This window comes from Ranitomeya imitator, chromosome 7 (genome assembly GCF_032444005.1).
Source record: "Ranitomeya imitator isolate aRanImi1 chromosome 7, aRanImi1.pri, whole genome shotgun sequence".
In the NCBI taxonomy this organism is placed as follows: domain Eukaryota; kingdom Metazoa; phylum Chordata; class Amphibia; order Anura; family Dendrobatidae; genus Ranitomeya; species Ranitomeya imitator.
The window spans coordinates 201,538,475-201,555,488 of NC_091288.1; the positions used below are offsets into that span (position 1 = coordinate 201,538,475).

The following is a 17,014-nucleotide window of genomic DNA, read 5'->3' on the forward strand; positions in this document are numbered from 1 at the left end:
GCACCATTGATTCCATGGTGCTGTACATGAAAAGGGGTACACATAAATTGGTGTGGAGGCAGCGGGGTCAGTGCAGGCTGTAAGCTTCTTTGAAGATTTGGGTTTTCAGGTTCCATCTGAAGGATCCGAATGTGGTTGATAGTCGGACGTGTTGGGGCAACGAATTCCAGAGGATGGGAGATATTCTGGAGAAGTCTTGGAGGCGGTTGGGTGAGGAGCGGATAAGTGAGGAGGAGAGAAGGAGGACTTGGGAGGACCGGAGATTACGTGAGGGAAGATATCGGGAGATTAGTTCAGAGATATAGGGAGGGGACAGGTTATGGATGGCTTTGTAGGTCAGTATTAGTAATCTGAATTGGATACGCTGAGGGAATGGGAGCCAGTGAAGAGATTTGCAGAGGGGGAAAGCGGAGGAGTAGCGAGGAGAGAGATGAATTAGTCGGACAGCAGAGTTAAGGATGGACTGGAGAAGTGCAAGGGTGTTAGCAGGGAGGCCACAGAAAAGGATGTTGCAGTAGTCAAGGCGGGAGATGATGAGGGCTTGTACAAGCATTTTAGTAGATTGACGGTTGAGCAAAGGAAGGATTCTGGAGATATTTTTGAGCTGGAGGCGACAGGAGGTGGAGAGAGCTTGGATGTGCGGCTTCAAGGACATGGCAGAGTCAAGGGTTACTCCGAGGCAGCGGACTTCCGGTACCGGGGACAGCATGATGTAGTTAATTGCAATAGATAGGTCAGGTAAGGAAGATCTATGAGATGGAGGAAAGATGAGAAGTTCAGATTTGTCCACATTGAGTTTGAGGAAGCGAGAGGAGATGGAGGATATGGCTGATAGACACTCCGGGATTCTGGGCAGCAGAGCGGTGACGTCTGGGCCAGAAAAGGTAAACCTGAGTGTCATCAGCATAAAGGTTGTACTGGAATCCATGGGACTTTATGAGTTGTCTCAGGCCAAGTGTATAGATTGAGAAGAGTAAGGGTCCTAGAACAGAGCATTGGGGGACACCAACAGAGAGAGGGTGGGATGAGGAGGTAGTGTGGGAGTGGGAGACGCTGAATGTGCGGTTGGAAAGGTACGAGGAGATCCAGGATAGGACGAGGTCTTTGATGCCAAACCATTGAACTATTCCAAATGAGAACTAAATATGACCTTAAGGTTACCCATGGGAGGTGGAGACCTAAGAGTATATCTATACATAGTGTTCCTGGATGGTTCCTTTAATTAAAAAAAATCTATGTTTTTTTTTACACACTATATACCTCCAATCTTCAAAGAAGTGATTATTTTGCACTTCCCAATACCCTTGTATAATAGTTGAAATTTTTATATTGTAATTTCAGGATTGGATTTTTCATGTTCTTTCTTATGAAAAAGATGGCAGTCAACAGATAACTGTAAACAGGTTGGTAACTGTGCGTCATTATGTAACATAGTTCTTGACCCTAAAGAGTCCTCGGAACCTAAAACTTTTCCATCCTGGCCTACAATAAAGAATAGGGTGGATTCAAAATCTTGATTTTGTTTTTCAAAACGACCACCTAGGAAAATACCTTATTTTGTCACCGATTTCTCACCCTTTTGTGTTGGTACAGATGTCTCCCTTTCTTACCTTCCCTTTGGCCATATTTCCTGAGATGAGTTGCATGAGATGACCGGTTTTGGAAAAAAAACAAAACAAAAAAACCCATAATACAATATTGGGAGGTGGATATACTATGTGTATGTGTGGGTGCCCAGTGGTTGTGATGTGAATAGTGGCCTGTCGTGGGGTTTGTTAGTGTATCCGAATAATGCATTAAAGGGGTATTCAGGTTTTCAAGGGGTCTGACCTCTGGGTGAACTCATCGGTGGCATTCACATATTGTGATTTTTTTGGTGTGATCGTGGTAGGACCGCAGCGTTTGTTGCCACCATTTTGAAAAACCACAACACGGCTGCAAAGTGTGAATGCAGCCTAAATATCATCTTTGGTTTTCATTTAAAACAGGAGCTCTCATAATTGACTCCTATCAATATAAAGACGTCTGATTGATCTGTCCCTAAACACATCACCTTTCAGAAGTCTGCTCTGTGAGATGGCCCATTATCATCGATGGTCAGTGAGACCATACTTCCCATTCTTATGCTCCACGAGTGGTCCCATAGAAATCTACCACCGAGGTCCAATTTTTTTTTTTATCAATGTTACTCTATAGAAAAAGTTGCAAATATTAAATATATTTCCTCTTCCATCAGAAATGGCATCATCAGACTGAACATCTACTTCCAGGAATTCAATTACCGCAGTGTTTCAGAGTCTGAAACCACCAACGTGAGTGCCGAATACGAGGGTTTTTTGGCTAGGTTATACGGGTATAGATATGGCCTGCTGGGGAGATCATTGTTCTGTGAAATGGAAGTTGCTGGACTTGCCCTTGGGGTTGAGACAATATTGATTTTGCTCTACAATGGAGGTCTGGGTTAGGTGCCACCGTTTTTTACCAGGTAATCATTATGTAAATACCATAATTAATAAAAATGTATTCCTACACAATGTATGCTCACTGGTTGTGTCTTGTATTGCTGCTCCATTAAAGTGAAAGCTGCAATACCAATCTGTAGGTCGGCCTGGTGCTTTTTTTTTAAATTATGGACAACCCCTTTAAGAAAAGAGCTCTTTAGTGATTAATACCCCATATCAAATACCTAATTACAAGTATTCCGGATCCTGCTTAGTTTGATAAAGATGGTTGGAAAAAGTTTGAAAGTTCTGCAAATAAATTAAAGTTTTACTGAAGTTAAGGAGACACGGTGAACAGAAAATGACTGTTCAAACCAAGCAAAGGTGCTGGATGCAGCCTTGGCATAGCTGAAAAGTTCCTAGCACCTTCCAATCTTCCTGTTTATCAATTTTTTACATCGATCCTAGCAGGATATTCCACTCTATGATCTGTAAATGAGCACGGGTTGTCCTTTTAAGATACTGAGGATACAATGAAGATGAAACAATGGAACTCATTCGTGGTACTTTTTGTTCCCTAGGTGGTATGGCTGCTCTCAAACTTGGGTGGCCAGTTTGGATTCTGGATGGGAGGCTCGGTCTTATGTATCATTGAGTTTGGAGAAATCATTATAGACTGTATTTGGATAACATTACTCAAACTTCACGCCTGGAACAAAACGAGAAAGGAGAAGAAGCGTCGGCCCGAGTACTCCGATCCACCACCTACAGTGTCCGAGCTGGTGGAGGCATACACAAACCCTGGCTTCCAACATGAAGATGTAGTGCCCATGCCTATACCTGGAACCCCACCTCCGAAGTATGACTCTCTACGGGTGCAGCCCATCGAGGATGTGATTGAAGTCATATCTAGTGATGAAGAATAATTTTTTTTTTACATTTTTTTTTTACATTTTTTTTTATTATTAAAACACCCACCAATCGGCTGCTCCTCTAATCATCACATTCATGAAATCTAATAGTATCAGACATTATCATATATTTTTGGAACAGAATGATGTCCGTTACAGGTCATTTTTTAGTATTGATCTACTCAAGAGTTTTAGAATACATTTATTTTAATTACTGAAGTCTTTTTTCTTAGAGTTGGAAGCTTTGCTTTATACTTATGGAGAAGATTCCTAGTTTATGACTGTGTAGAGTCTGTATTATGTTGTATGGGACAATTGTGATGCACTTTCAGGTCTGTATATATCAAGACTTGGAAAATTTCAGGCCAGGTAGCCAATATTCTTAGATATTTCTTACTGCCACTTAATTTTGTGATATATATTTTTTTCTTGATGTCTAGGAACATCTTGGTGCTGCCAACTAGGCCAACCTACACCAGGTCCTTATCCGTCTTCAGTAGTTTAGTCTGGTCATTTAAATGGGTTGTCTGATGAAGATCCCTTGTCATTCTCTCCCCGACAGTCTCAACGTTGCCACCTATGACATAGTTGGCCAAAATGTATCATGTCATCAAGTAATAGTTAATCTCCCCAAGAGGGTCAATACTGAAGAAATGTATGTTTGGACTAAACAGCTGGTGCCTCCAGGAGCGGGATCAGCAATGATGATGATGATGATGAGCCAATTGGTGGGGTTGGGTGTTTTTAGAGAAGGGATTGAATACTTGCCAACTGGTTTGTCAAAACAGTTTGGCAATCCCACACACAAAAGGAATGGAGGTTAGAAAAGTAGACAGTCCTCCCCTTTTTGTGGGTAGGGCTTAAATGTCCCAATTTTTCCCAATGAAATGTTGGTAAGTGAAGGGTTATATAGATGACACAACTCGTTTACATATCAGCCAGTACCTGGCAAGTTCTTAATAGTTATTCTTATTCTTCTTTCAAAACCAGCAGTCCATTAGGGTTGAGCAAAAAGCTTTGCGTCGTCCTTGGCCACTAGATGATGGTAACGTTCACTCAGGTGGTTGGAATCCTCGGTCCAGCACCCTAGTCACCTCTAGTGTTCACTAGTCCCTTTGACATCATTACGTCGAGAGGCCTAGTAAATGCAAGATGTGCACAGCCTGCCGGGCAGAAGATGCCAACCACATAAGTGAAGACTGTCCAGGTCCAGCTACCATAGAAGACTGGACTGGATTCCAGATCAGGGCAGCGCAGATCTTTTTGCTAAACTCTACAGTCCAATTTTTTACAAGTAGGCGTCAACGAAGTATTTGGGACAAGTACTGTTCATGGGGGAAAATACAGCTATTTTTTTTTAATTCTGTTCAGTCCATTTAACCATAAGTCTGTGATCTGCAATATAACAGGAACTGATCTGTATGACCCAGGACGGGCCACTACAACATGTATGGAGCTGTGTTGTTCCGGCTCTATACACTATGCATATATGGTCGATAGTGGAGCTGGAAACAGCTGGTCGATGGGGGTGCTGGGTGTAAAATCCCCCACCAATCTGCTATCGATGATCTATCCTAAGAAATGGACGACCACAGACACAGATTGTAAACTCTCTCTAAAAAAAAAAAAAATATATATATATATATATATACATATATACACACACACATACATACACGCGCACACTATATAGAAAAATTGCATTGGTTCTCACTTCCTGAAAGGATCTTCAGAATAATCTAAAGAGATCAAAGAAGATGGAAAACTGAGCACAAGTAGACAAATAGAAGACTGAGGAAATAAATAGAAATTGCATACATTATACAAAATATTTGTGTTTTTTTTCTTTCCAATGTTCTACTTTCTATTACAAGTCTATTTTCTATAAATTTTTTTGTATGAACATTTGATAATCCAGAATATGTGATAAGCTAGCACTCAACACTTCTTGGTTCTTGTCATTTTCTTTTGATATTTCATTATTAAATGTATTCTTTACCATATTTAAAATCCTTAATAAAAAAAAAAAAAAATCATTAAATCCAGGACTGCCTGCTGCCATTAATGCCGGATTAAGGGTTTCTATCTACGCTAGTGCATGTCACCAAGTTAATACAATTTGCTCATTTTGGAGAACTAACAAATACAGAATATTCAAGAATGGTCACAACATGGTGACAGAGTAACAATATAACTTACCAATATGGCCACAAAATACACTGACTTGCACTCATCCACCTTAAGGGGTTGAAGGATATTAGCAAACCATGGCTATTTCCTTTCAGAACCAGCACAACTCTTGTCCATAACACTGATGTCAGTGTTGCGTACTGTCAACCGCAGTGCATGAGCACTGCAGTCAGTGACTGGCTGCAGCGGTAATATCAATGATTTAGTCAAAACACCAGGAGCGGAGAAGCAGATGGAAGCTGGAACTAGACACAAGTAGGGCGAGTACCTGCTGAATTTGTCGTTTTAGGTTTATTTACACAGTTTGGGGCCCACTTTCCTGAAAGTGGGAAAACCCCTTTAAAAAGTAATCGCCCTTTTAATTTGTATTTCATAAACCCATAGCATAGATAAAAATAAGCAACTTTGTAATATATCTTCTCCTGAAATAATATTCAAAAAGAAGGTAGAAGGTCTAGCGATGAAAGATTAAGGCTAGGTTCACATTGCGTTAGTGGGTATCCGCTAACGGAATCCGTTACATAGCGCCATTAACGCTATGTAACGGATCCGTTAGCGCATCCATTGACCGCAATGTATGTAACGCATCCCTAACGCATGCCATTTTTGGCACGCGTTAGCGATGTGCCGTTATTTTGTGATGGACCTTGAACGCTGTGTGCAGCGTTTTTGGGTCCATTCTCGCTAGCGCAGATCGGGCATCTGCGCTAGCGCGATCACTAAACGCGATCCCTTTTTGAACATTGCGTTAACGCAGTTCGTTAGCGTATGCGCTAAACGGACTGCACTAACGCAATGTGAACCTAGCCTAATGAATAAAACTGAAATCACTGGACTCTCTACCTTCGTTTTGGATATTACTACGTAGCCTTGACTCGGGCGTTCCAGTCCAATGATACCTAGTCCTGACAATAGGCAAGTTGACTCAGCTTTTTCTCCCTTTCCCATACCTATAACTAATGTCTTCTTCTGTAAGCCACTTCTTTCTCCTCCTGGACTGATCTCTCTCAAATCTCTTAATTTACTGGTAAAATCTCTGTTCAAGGGATTCATATTTTCCCATTATTTAGATAGTAAATGACAGTTCGTGCCCATAAAGTTCTATGGAGAACTATAAGTGCCGTTTCAGAACTTGCCGCAGAAGGTCTGTGTGTTCCTCTAGCTCCTCCATGGAATTGTAAAAGCACCAACCGCCATCTTCTATTTCAGTCATTGGGAAATCTGAATACAGATTTTGCCCATGAATTAAGAATGAAAGGTCAGTCCAGGAGGAGAAATAAAGAGACTTCTCTGAAAGATATATTACACAGTAGTTTATTTTCATGTGTACTATTGATTTATGAAATAAAAATTAAAACCAAGATCACCCTCGAGCTTCTAGAAGCCTTATAAGGCACACGGGTGGAGACCAGAGACCATCTCATACCAGGTTAAACAATCACTTATAAATGTTGGAACATTGTAACTTTAAAGGGTTCATTATATGAAAAACCAGTTTTATAGTTGTTTTACCAAATGTATTACATACAGTTCAAATGTAGAGTCCCGTGATTGTCAAGGTCAAGACCTGCGTGACAAAATGCTGTGTAATGCAAAGGAAATCGGAAATGATAATTCTCACAGACCTGTAGTAACATATTCTAGGCTTGGTGGTGCCCAACTTACAGAAAGGCATTACAGGAGATGCTGGGGGTCCAGCGGAGGGACCCTTCTATCATTTCGGAATGATTCAAATCAAAGAAGCTTTTTCATTGTCAACATGAATGTGCTTTTTTACATCCAATCCAGGGCTGTGGAGTCGGAGACCATTTTGGTGGAGTCAGAGTCGCTGTCATGGAAATTGAGGAGTCGGAGGTTTGGCTTACCGACTCCACAGCGCAGATCCAATCATGGAGACAGATGACAGTCGCTTTGTTGTTTTTGTTCAAGTCCAGACCCATTGTGATCAAGACCCTACATTTGAAGTTGGGTTGACTATGACTGTTCCAGATACATCATCCTCATCTGACGGAGTCCTTTCCCAGATTCACAAGAAGGGATGGATGCCATTGAGCAGAAGGCAGGTATCCCGGCCTGTTTGCTGAACCTATAACCTATGCTTAACCATAGCTGGTAATTATGGGTACGTCAAGGGGCGGCTGTGAGCATTTTTCTCAATAGACGGATGTGTGAATAAAAAAGAAAAAACTTAAAATAGTGACAACCGACAGACCCACATTTATTAGCTGCCAGGCAGTAAAAAAAAAGTGAATCATAGCAAATTAAAATACATTTTCTCCATTCTGTAAATCTTACACGCCAGACTGGATTTTACTAGTGTTTTATCCGAAGACTTCAGCGACAGTGTTCATCTTTTAGGGAGACACTCCCTACTGATCACCCATATCCCTTCCTTGGCTCCAGAAATGTATTACCCAAAACGTACTGATTGCTGGGTACGAACACAGGCTACCCCTGACAGATCCCTATAGTGACCTACGTCCGCCTCTTCATAGTGTCGTGACTGTGTGCCCCAATTAAGCAGAGCTGCAGCACCCGCCCGACACCAGATAGAACATTGCACCCTTCAATTTAGCGATCGTGGAGATTTCAGTGATCGAGACCATCACAGATCAGTAAGGGGATCCTGAAGGGATTTATTTTTTCTATAAACTGTTCCACCATTGTCTATAGGTTGTGTATAGTATTGCAGTACATGGAACTGAACTGTAATACCAATCACAGCATATGGACAAAGGTGGCGCAGTTTATAGGAAAAAAAAAATGTATTTTTGTTTTAATCGCTGACAACACATTTAAGCAAGGTAAAATGTAGGATTTCTCCTCTAACATTCCTTAGGCAGCGTTAAAGGCAGCGTTAAAGGGGTTATCCCACTAAGCATATTTATCATCTATCCACAGAAGAGTGTGATCACCAAATAGTAAAATGGGGAAGCCAAGTCCACTGATCAACATGTCAACAGACATCGAATATATCAGCAGGACCTGTGCAATCTCCTCTTCGTGACCCCTGTGAATGGCTCCCCCCAGCGATCAGGCATTTATTACTTATGCTGTGCATAGCTGATGAATCTCCCTGGTGGGCCAAACCCCTTTGATCAGGCGTGAGGACCTCCTCTAGACATGTCCCTCTCTGGGACTGAGAACACACGGCCACTTATCGTTCTTCGTATACAGGTTGCTGAGAGTTTATTCATTAGTCCGAGCGTCTGATTTAATGGTATATCCTAACAAGCTTGTAAAGGGAAGAAGAATGTGTAACAGCGCCTTTATAAGTAAATCTCAAGCCTTTGTGTTTGCTTAGCGAAATCCGGAGCTAACACATCGCTTACAAACAGATGGTTAAAGTTTAACCTTCGATAAATGTTACCCACTTGTAGTGAAAAAGCACTGGAGGAGCCGGCTCCCGTAAATAATCCAGAAGCCTCCATTACCTCGCCGCCCACTTCATAAACCCTCCGTTTTTGCCACATTTAACTCCATTTGCTGTAGAACGTCCCACTCCCCATGTAAACAAGTAGCATCCTGCACTTTTTCCTGTTGCCCTTATTGGAGGCAATATGGATAATCTATCGCAGAGCACCCACAATTTCCTGTGGCCACTTGGTTACATGTACTAAAAGAGTGGCTACTAGCTATGAGCGAGTGCGCTGGGATAAGGTGGTATCTGCGCATGCTCGGGTGCTAACAGACTGTCTTCGGCTGTTTGACAGCAGCAATACATACAGGGATTGCCTAAAGAACACGCATCCCTGATGGCAGCGGACGACAGCTGCACCTTGGGATACAAATCTTAAGACCGACTCAAAGAAAAAAAAATTAGAAGGAAACAACTTTAACATTTTATATGATGCCATTAAAGTTACCATCATGTCACCAGAACATCCTATAAATGTGCAGCCAACTTTATTTTACACCAGCACGGAAGTTAACGAGGCTACGTGGGAGTAATGTGCGCGGCTCTTACATAAGTTAGAAAGTCACCCAAGTGCCTTCTGTAAAAACACTTTCAAAACATATTAAACTTTTCTATAAAAAGAATATAAGTCCAGACGGATTCTAATAAATATACTCATTTTTCTTTATATTTGGCAGTAAAGTTTACAGGATTTCACATATTACAAGGACAAGTTACGCCCCCACAGACCATTAACTCTATGACTGTCCTGAATACAGACCTCGTCAGGTCCTACTTGAAATGCCCATGAGCAGGTTCTGATCTGACATCGGAAAGCACAAGGTGATAAATGGCAATACCACAGGTAGATTAGTACTCGATGTTTCTCATTGCTGCAATGGAGGAGGAGATTTTCCTGGGTAAGGGTTTTGCTGCTTGCCTGAAGTCTTCAGGTTTGGTCTTCATCAGAGAGACAATGGTTTGTAAAGTGCGGGTGGGCTGCAGACCAAGTGCATCCATGACATTGATCAAATAATCTAGGAAGACAACATATAATGAGGATAGATTACAGAGATGATCAAAGAGTTTCACTGGACCATGGTCCAACAACCACGTCGGGAGTTCGTGGCAGCTGGATCAGTGCCCTGTGAACCTTCTCCTACCTGACAAAAACAGGAATGGAAAGTAGTGGGTTACCTGCGCTGCTGATAATAACAAAAGGAAGAATCCAGGAGACCGAAGAATATTCTATGTGGTTTATTATCAACACACTTTGAAGTCATCCGACTTCTTCATCAGGACAAACCACAAGTTGGCCCCGATGAAGGTACTTGTGAAGAAGTCTGATTACTTCGAAACATGTTGATAATAAACAAGATAGAATATTCTTTTGTCTCCTGGATTCTTCCATTGATTATCAGCAGCGTAGTTAACCCACTAATTTCCATTCTTGTTTTTATCAGATCTCCTCTGTGGACTTGCAGCAGCAGACACTTTGAGCTATTATAGTGTTTGTGTATGACACAACCCTTTCCCATGAGCACACTCTTGCACCTTACTTTTATGCATCATCGGATAAGACACTATTGCACTTTATATTGTTTCTCCAGACTTTTCCTTCTTCTCCTACTTGACAGCATCCCAGAGATCTTTTCCGGCTAGGATCTCCTGCACGATATCATGCGTGCATTATGCTGCAACAATGATGTGATGGCCTACTAATCAGAAAAGGCTCCCGGGATGGCAGCAGGTAGGAGGAGGTTCGCAGGGCTCTGGTCTATCAGCCATAGACTATCGACATGGCTGTTGGACCAGGGTCCAGCGAATCTTTTTGACCAAGTCCATTAGATATAGAGTATGTGACTATGTAGTATAGCTTCAAGTAGCCATATTTTGGATTGGAGAATGTAAGGAAGAGGTCTCATGATCAATGGTGGTCCATCACAATCAATACCGACCGAGACAACATCCTGCAGTAATCACATAAAAATACCTGTCCTCTATAATACATAATAGCAATCTCTCACCTATATCAGTTGCAAGCTGCTTGCTGGAGTGTGGTGTGAGAACTGGAATCTGTAGGATGACATCACAGTACGTCTGCATGGTGGCTCTGGCCAGTGATCCCAGCCAGTAATCAGCCATGTTGTCCAGTTCTGGAGTCTCTTCCCCTGCAAAGTACACAAAATTGAAAGAAATTGGCCACTGTTGCTATAGATTATGGGCAAACATAATGACCCTAGATTGATGGCCATTCTTGTAGGTCTGAGAAGTGTTAATATTTGGCTGTGCTCTGCATGTTTTCTGGGTGTATAAATATATGGAAGCCTTTATAAACATCAACATAATAAAGTTGGCAGTAAACGGGCATTAACAGGTGAATAGGCGGAGGTGGAGTTGACCTATAAATCAACCAAATGATCAATGCTTCCAGCGTGGCTAAAGTCCCACAGACAGATGACTGTAGACCCACCTTGTTCGGGAGGATAGGGCAATTTCCCAGCATGCAAAGCCAGCTCCAGCGCTGAATCTTCAGGGGTTACAAAGGGCTCGAGATGCAGAGGAAGAGACATGAGGTACTGACCAATCTAAAAACGCAAAGGTGACATTACAATTGGTGGTTACACAAATATCTAAGCGTGGAAAATATTCCTATGGAACTATTCAGGGTCAGGAAAAGTTGGGTGAAAACTCTTGCGGAAGAATCAATTGTAGCACTATTGGTTGTCATGAATATATGTGTAAGAATCCTGAGAGAAGAGGATGCACCAGGCCGCTGGCTTTGTCACACACTTACATTACTGATGTACTCGAGGGGAGTGAGGCTAAATGTCGGCAAGTCTTCAGTCAATGTTTCACCGTGGTCTTCATATCCCCAGCTCTGACAATAAAATACAATGCAAAAGATCAGGTATAAAGAACGGACAACTGGGATGATCTCTCCTGGTAAAGTGGCTGCCAGTCCTCAAGAGAGGAGTAGAAAGTAAAAGGTGCTAAGTGATCATCACAGATAGGGGTACTCATACAGGAACTTTACAAAAAATAGTCCAGAAACCGGGCTACACAGATCCCAGCGGCCATGTAGACAACGCTTCTAGCAGCCAGGGAGGAGCGGTGGAACTTAACTGTATTATTCAACCTAACAGTGGGAAACCACCTTTATAGAAAAAAAAACAGAGGCCATACTTCCCACCGGTATTTACCGCCCACTCCAAAGAGCTAGACTAGAAATTATGACTTCATGACCACCAGAGACTTTACCGCTGAGGCCACTGATTGGTAGGAGGGTCAGGAGACAGGTGGTCCGGATGTCATCGCTTCTGGTCTCAGGGAAAGAAAATTGTGGATAATCTGCGCTGCTGGTAATCGGAATGGTAAATCCAAGTCCACCCAAGTGGGTTTGCAGGTTTTTATTTTGTCAACGCGTTTTGAAATACTACAAACTTCATCTGGATAAAAAAAACCTGATGAAGAAGTGTATAGTACTTTGAAACGCATTGACAAAATAAAAACCCGCAAACCCACTTGTGTGGACTTGGATTTACCATTTTGATTACCATCTGAATTATCCAAAATGTTCCTTTCCTGGAATTTCTTCGGTCTGAGGACCCATTGGACCTGCAGCAGCTGGAGTTCTATTTCATAACAATGTTGTGCGAACACAACCAGATCACGCTAGCATAAACCTTTTTAATATTTCAATGTCTACCGGATAAGACCCTATAGTGATATTTTCTGCTCCTTAGTTTTCTATTATCGCTTCCGCTGTCAGAGATCGGTGTAGCAGCAGCGCTGTAGTGTGGAAGGGTCTCGATAATGCCTTTTATTATGATGGACTCCCACTGGTAAACTGACCCCTTTAAGTGAAGTAAATGTAGAAAAGACAACTCACCTCCATTTTGGGCACTAGGAGAAGCTGCTGTTTTATCCTTAGGAAGACCGAGTCAAAGGCGAGTTGATGAGCTACCTGGTTCTGGCGCGTGAGGTCAGAGCGGGCAGCAGCCAGAAGGTTAGCATTGACTGCTCCTTTCTCCTGGATACATGAGACAAAGTTATCACAACGGAGAGATCAGAACTATCTGGACACAAAACACAGAATATATAAAACATTTACAAACAAATGACCACCGAATAAATGATAATGCAAGAAAAGGTACTTACTTCATCAAAAAGTGACACATCTACATGGAGCATACACCCAGTAAGGCAGTCAGGAACATACGGATTTTCCTGCAGATATAGACTAATAGTTGCGGCTCCCACTGTTGGGATTGAAACTCATCGGGGGAAAAGTCATGCCCCATTCTGCCTCATCAGGCAGTTGTCGCACCTTGGGGTGCATAGGATAGAGGAGACTATGGCGTCTGCTCTCCAATCAAGCCCATCCAACCATTCATTATCCTGCTCAACCGGGTGGGTCGAGACTCAGTAGATCGTGGGAGCTTGTCCACTGGGACCACTAATGAGGCCTAAATTGAAGGAACCAAGCTTTTTTTTCTCCGAATCAGAGTGAACATTGATCTGGCATTGTGTTCAGAATGCCAATGTATCACACCGTTGGGTTGGTAACTGAAAAATGAAAAAAATCTGCTTGGGTCGATGGGTAATAGTGAACCTTACTAAGTGCTATGGGAGTATCAACAGCCCCCCCCCCCCCAATAATCAAATATTGATAGGGGTTCTAGATCTTCCCTGTTGTAATAAACACCACTAAAGGACATTAAAAAGGGGACAATTATCCATATAAAAGGGTTATCCAAAATTAAAAAGGCATTAGCTTCTTTTTCCCCCCTCTTTTACAGCTGTTCACATCAATGGCGGTAATCAATAAGTCAGCCTAAGTATCCATCAGATCATCAGTGGATTTCCATTGTACGTAGTTGGGCATGGATGGTTTTCATGTACCAGAGATGGGCTTTACGTGTTCCTCTGCTGTTGATACTTTTTTTTCCCGTTAATCTTGTAAGTACACAAAACAAAGCTGTTGTAAAGACACTGCTGACTGAAGAAGACGACACCCTGGGAACGTAGCCCTATTGAATGTCAAGTACAGGCAGCAGAAGTATGGCAAGAGCGGAAACAGTGGGGACGGTGCCAGGCAGATCAGTGGCGGCGCTGCGATGGAAGACAGCCACAAGTGTAACGGCCCTGAACAGAACAATCAGTCCCTAAACTTCAGGCTGGCAGAAAGCGCAGGAACGATTGCACAAATGTCTGTTTTTATTCCATGCGGGACTGATTCACCTGTTAATGCCAATGGTAGTCACTGCTTACATGGGCGTCACTGACTGAGAACTGCCAATTAGGATGCCGATCTTCTGGGGTACATGGTAATGGCTATGTCATTATGGGGACAAATCAAGGCAAGGAAAAAATGCATAATAGAGTATATCATGAAGGGGCTGGAAAATATAGGGTTAAAGTGGTATTCCCATCTCAATATGAAGCAGGTGTAATAATAATATTAGCAAATACCTCCAATTAGAAATGTAATATAGTTCTTCTGATAAACTATGTTGATTACCCCATGTGCAGGGCATTGCAGTAGCTTTGATAACCAAGGTTACGACCACAAACAACTAACTGTTACTATACGAGTGGTCGTAACCATGGATACCTAAGCTACTGCAATGCCCTGCACATGGGGTAAGCAACATAGCTAATCAGAAGAATTATACTACATTTTAAATTGGGAGGTATTTGCTACTATTATTATTATTATTATACTTGCTACATATTGAGATAGGATCCTGGAGTTGGGAATAGCCCATTAAGTGTGTGACCACGTAATGTAATTACTGGCTGGATTGCCATAAGGGGATGCATTATTTCATATATGGCCAATTCTCATCTAAAGCTGCAACCCCGGATTCTGAGCTCCCGATTTTCTGCATGCACTGATGGTTCATTTTCTGTATAGATCAGGCACACATGATTTGTATTCATTTAAAAAAAAAAAAAAGATTCCCCGAATGACTGTAAACTATTATTAATATTATACAAAAAGCACTGGTTGCAATGAGGGTGGACCATGAACGAGTTCCAAAAAGCAGAATTGTGAATGCAGCTCCGGGCAATATAGAGAGTTTTATAGGGAAAACCTTGGGCCTAAAGACCTTCATACACACTGGATTGAAGTCAGGCAACCTTGCCAATATGTCATGTGAATGGGGCTCTGACAAATAATGTCAGGGGAGAGAAGGACCGAGCATGTTCACCTAAAATATAAGATTCTTTCCTCTAGAACTAAGCCACTGCGAAAGCTGTCAGACAGCAGTTTACTTACACCACAAAAAAAAAAAAAAATGGCATGAACCCTAATGTGCAACTTTTTTGAGACCATAAATCTAGTGTAGGGGTCAAAAAGATAAACTCCGCCTTAAGTTTTAATGCTTTTTTTTTTTTTAAGACAAAAACAGAGATGACTGACAAGACTGACAAAAGAGAAAAAAAAAAAGGATGTGGCGATACGCAGAATCTGCAGACGGAGAAATTGTAATCAGTTTGATTGTTGAGCAAAGATGGATTTCAGGAGAGCAAACACTGGCGGAGCGAAGGCTATGATAACACTTATTACATAACATCGCTGATGAGTGAAACATTGTCCTCAGCGAGTATCAACTTCCATCCCAGTGGTGCGTAAAGAGCAATCAAATGTTGTGTTCACAAGGTGGGAACTCACCTTCAACATGTACAAGGTCTCCATCAGACTGGCATATTCGGCTGGGCCCCCCTTCAGGAGGTAGTTGTATTCCTGCCAGGGGTTTTTGCAGCTCTTGCGCTCGGTGGAGGTGGCCTCCTGCATGCCGGTGAGGCTACGAGGGCTGTAGGACTCGCACAGGTACTTTCCGGCTGTGGAGAAGATCCTGAAATACGTGTAAGAAGAATTATATTTAGATATGTAAACGTTCAATAATCCAGAAAACCTGATAATCTAACTTCCAATATGGAGGGAAGTAACAGTAGCCCAGAACCGGTTTCCCCCCTGCCCCTATCAGAACTGTACCTTAAGGGGGTATTCCCATATCCAGGATCCTATCCCAATATGTAGTAGATGTAATAATAATAATTACATTATCAAACACCTCCAATTAGAAATGCAGTATAGTTCTTCTGATTAGCCCATGATGTAGCTTATGTATCCATGGTTATGACCATTCATATAGCGACAGTTAGTGTTCGTAACCATGGATACCTAAGCTACTGCAGTGCCCTGCACATGGGCTAATCATAAGAACTATAATACATTTTTAATTGGGGGTATTTGCGAATATAATTTTTATTATTACTACACTTACTACATATTGGGATAGGATCTTGGAGATGGGAATACCCCTTTAATAAAACTTGGCATTCTGCTGTTCCTCTGTTATTCCTCCAGGTAAAATATAAAACATTTGAGAACAGTGTTAATGTTTCCTTCCAAAGGGGTGTGTCCTTACAAAGTTTGACATTATCCAATCAGTGCAGACTGTGTAGGAATACACAGGGACTCACAGCGCGAATGCCGACAATCATTCATCAATGCATGATACGCTTCCAGATGGAATAAAAGAAGAACAGCACCTTACAGGGTTCTGAGAAAAGGCGCTTCACAACTAGAATTTGGTCAAGAAATGGGAGAACTGAGCAGTCTCCTCAATACCCACCTAGAATAATAATGTAATCTGGTAAAAACCTTTTACTCTGGCATCCAATGATCCAGACAGTCTGATAATTTGGGCCCACTTTGGGTTGTCAGAACAGCGCCACTCTTGTTTAAGCTCATCCCTATTCAAGTTGCAAAACCGGACGAGATACGGAGCGGCGAAGTTCCTTCAATCCAACCTTCATCTGCGTCTGAATTATACCACTGGAATGATCCTGCTCACCAGTATATACTGGGGCGACACTTACCTGTCATTTTTTTTTTTTTTTTTAAAGTGTGGGTTTGAAGCATAAAGATCGTGAAGGTCTAAAAATACCAAACCGCATCACACCTTTCCGAAGTGGGGGATTAAGGCTGACAATGGTGTCTGATTTGTAACAAACAGGACAGTAGGGCAGAAACAAACAGAACGGGTACACACAAGGCT

General features: G+C 42.0%; 2 protein-coding genes across 4 annotated transcripts in view; one reads left to right on the forward strand and one right to left on the reverse strand.

The window, feature by feature from the left end:
* Nucleotides 1-4,969, forward strand: part of SCNN1B (sodium channel epithelial 1 subunit beta) — an 85,778-nt gene extending 80,809 nt beyond the window's left edge. The window contains exons 11-13 of the mRNA XM_069734355.1: nt 1,342-1,403; nt 2,237-2,312; nt 3,023-4,969. Coding sequence (XP_069590456.1) covers nt 1,342-1,403; nt 2,237-2,312; nt 3,023-3,367 — 483 coding nt within the window. The 3' untranslated portion in view covers nt 3,368-4,969. The remainder of the gene's footprint in view (nt 1-1,341; nt 1,404-2,236; nt 2,313-3,022) is intronic.
* A 4,630-nt stretch (nt 4,970-9,599) lies between these two features.
* Nucleotides 9,600-17,014, reverse strand: part of COG7 (component of oligomeric golgi complex 7) — a 50,336-nt gene continuing 42,921 nt past the window's right edge. For all 3 annotated transcript variants that reach the window (XM_069734356.1, XM_069734357.1, XM_069734358.1), the window contains exons 13-18: nt 15,622-15,805; nt 12,832-12,972; nt 11,737-11,820; nt 11,413-11,527; nt 10,967-11,110; nt 9,600-9,976 (exon numbers count right to left, since the gene is read on the reverse strand). In XM_069734356.1, the coding sequence (XP_069590457.1) occupies nt 9,810-9,976; nt 10,967-11,110; nt 11,413-11,527; nt 11,737-11,820; nt 12,832-12,972; nt 15,622-15,805 (835 nt within the window). In that variant the 3' untranslated portion in view covers nt 9,600-9,809. The remainder of the gene's footprint in view (nt 9,977-10,966; nt 11,111-11,412; nt 11,528-11,736; nt 11,821-12,831; nt 12,973-15,621; nt 15,806-17,014) is intronic.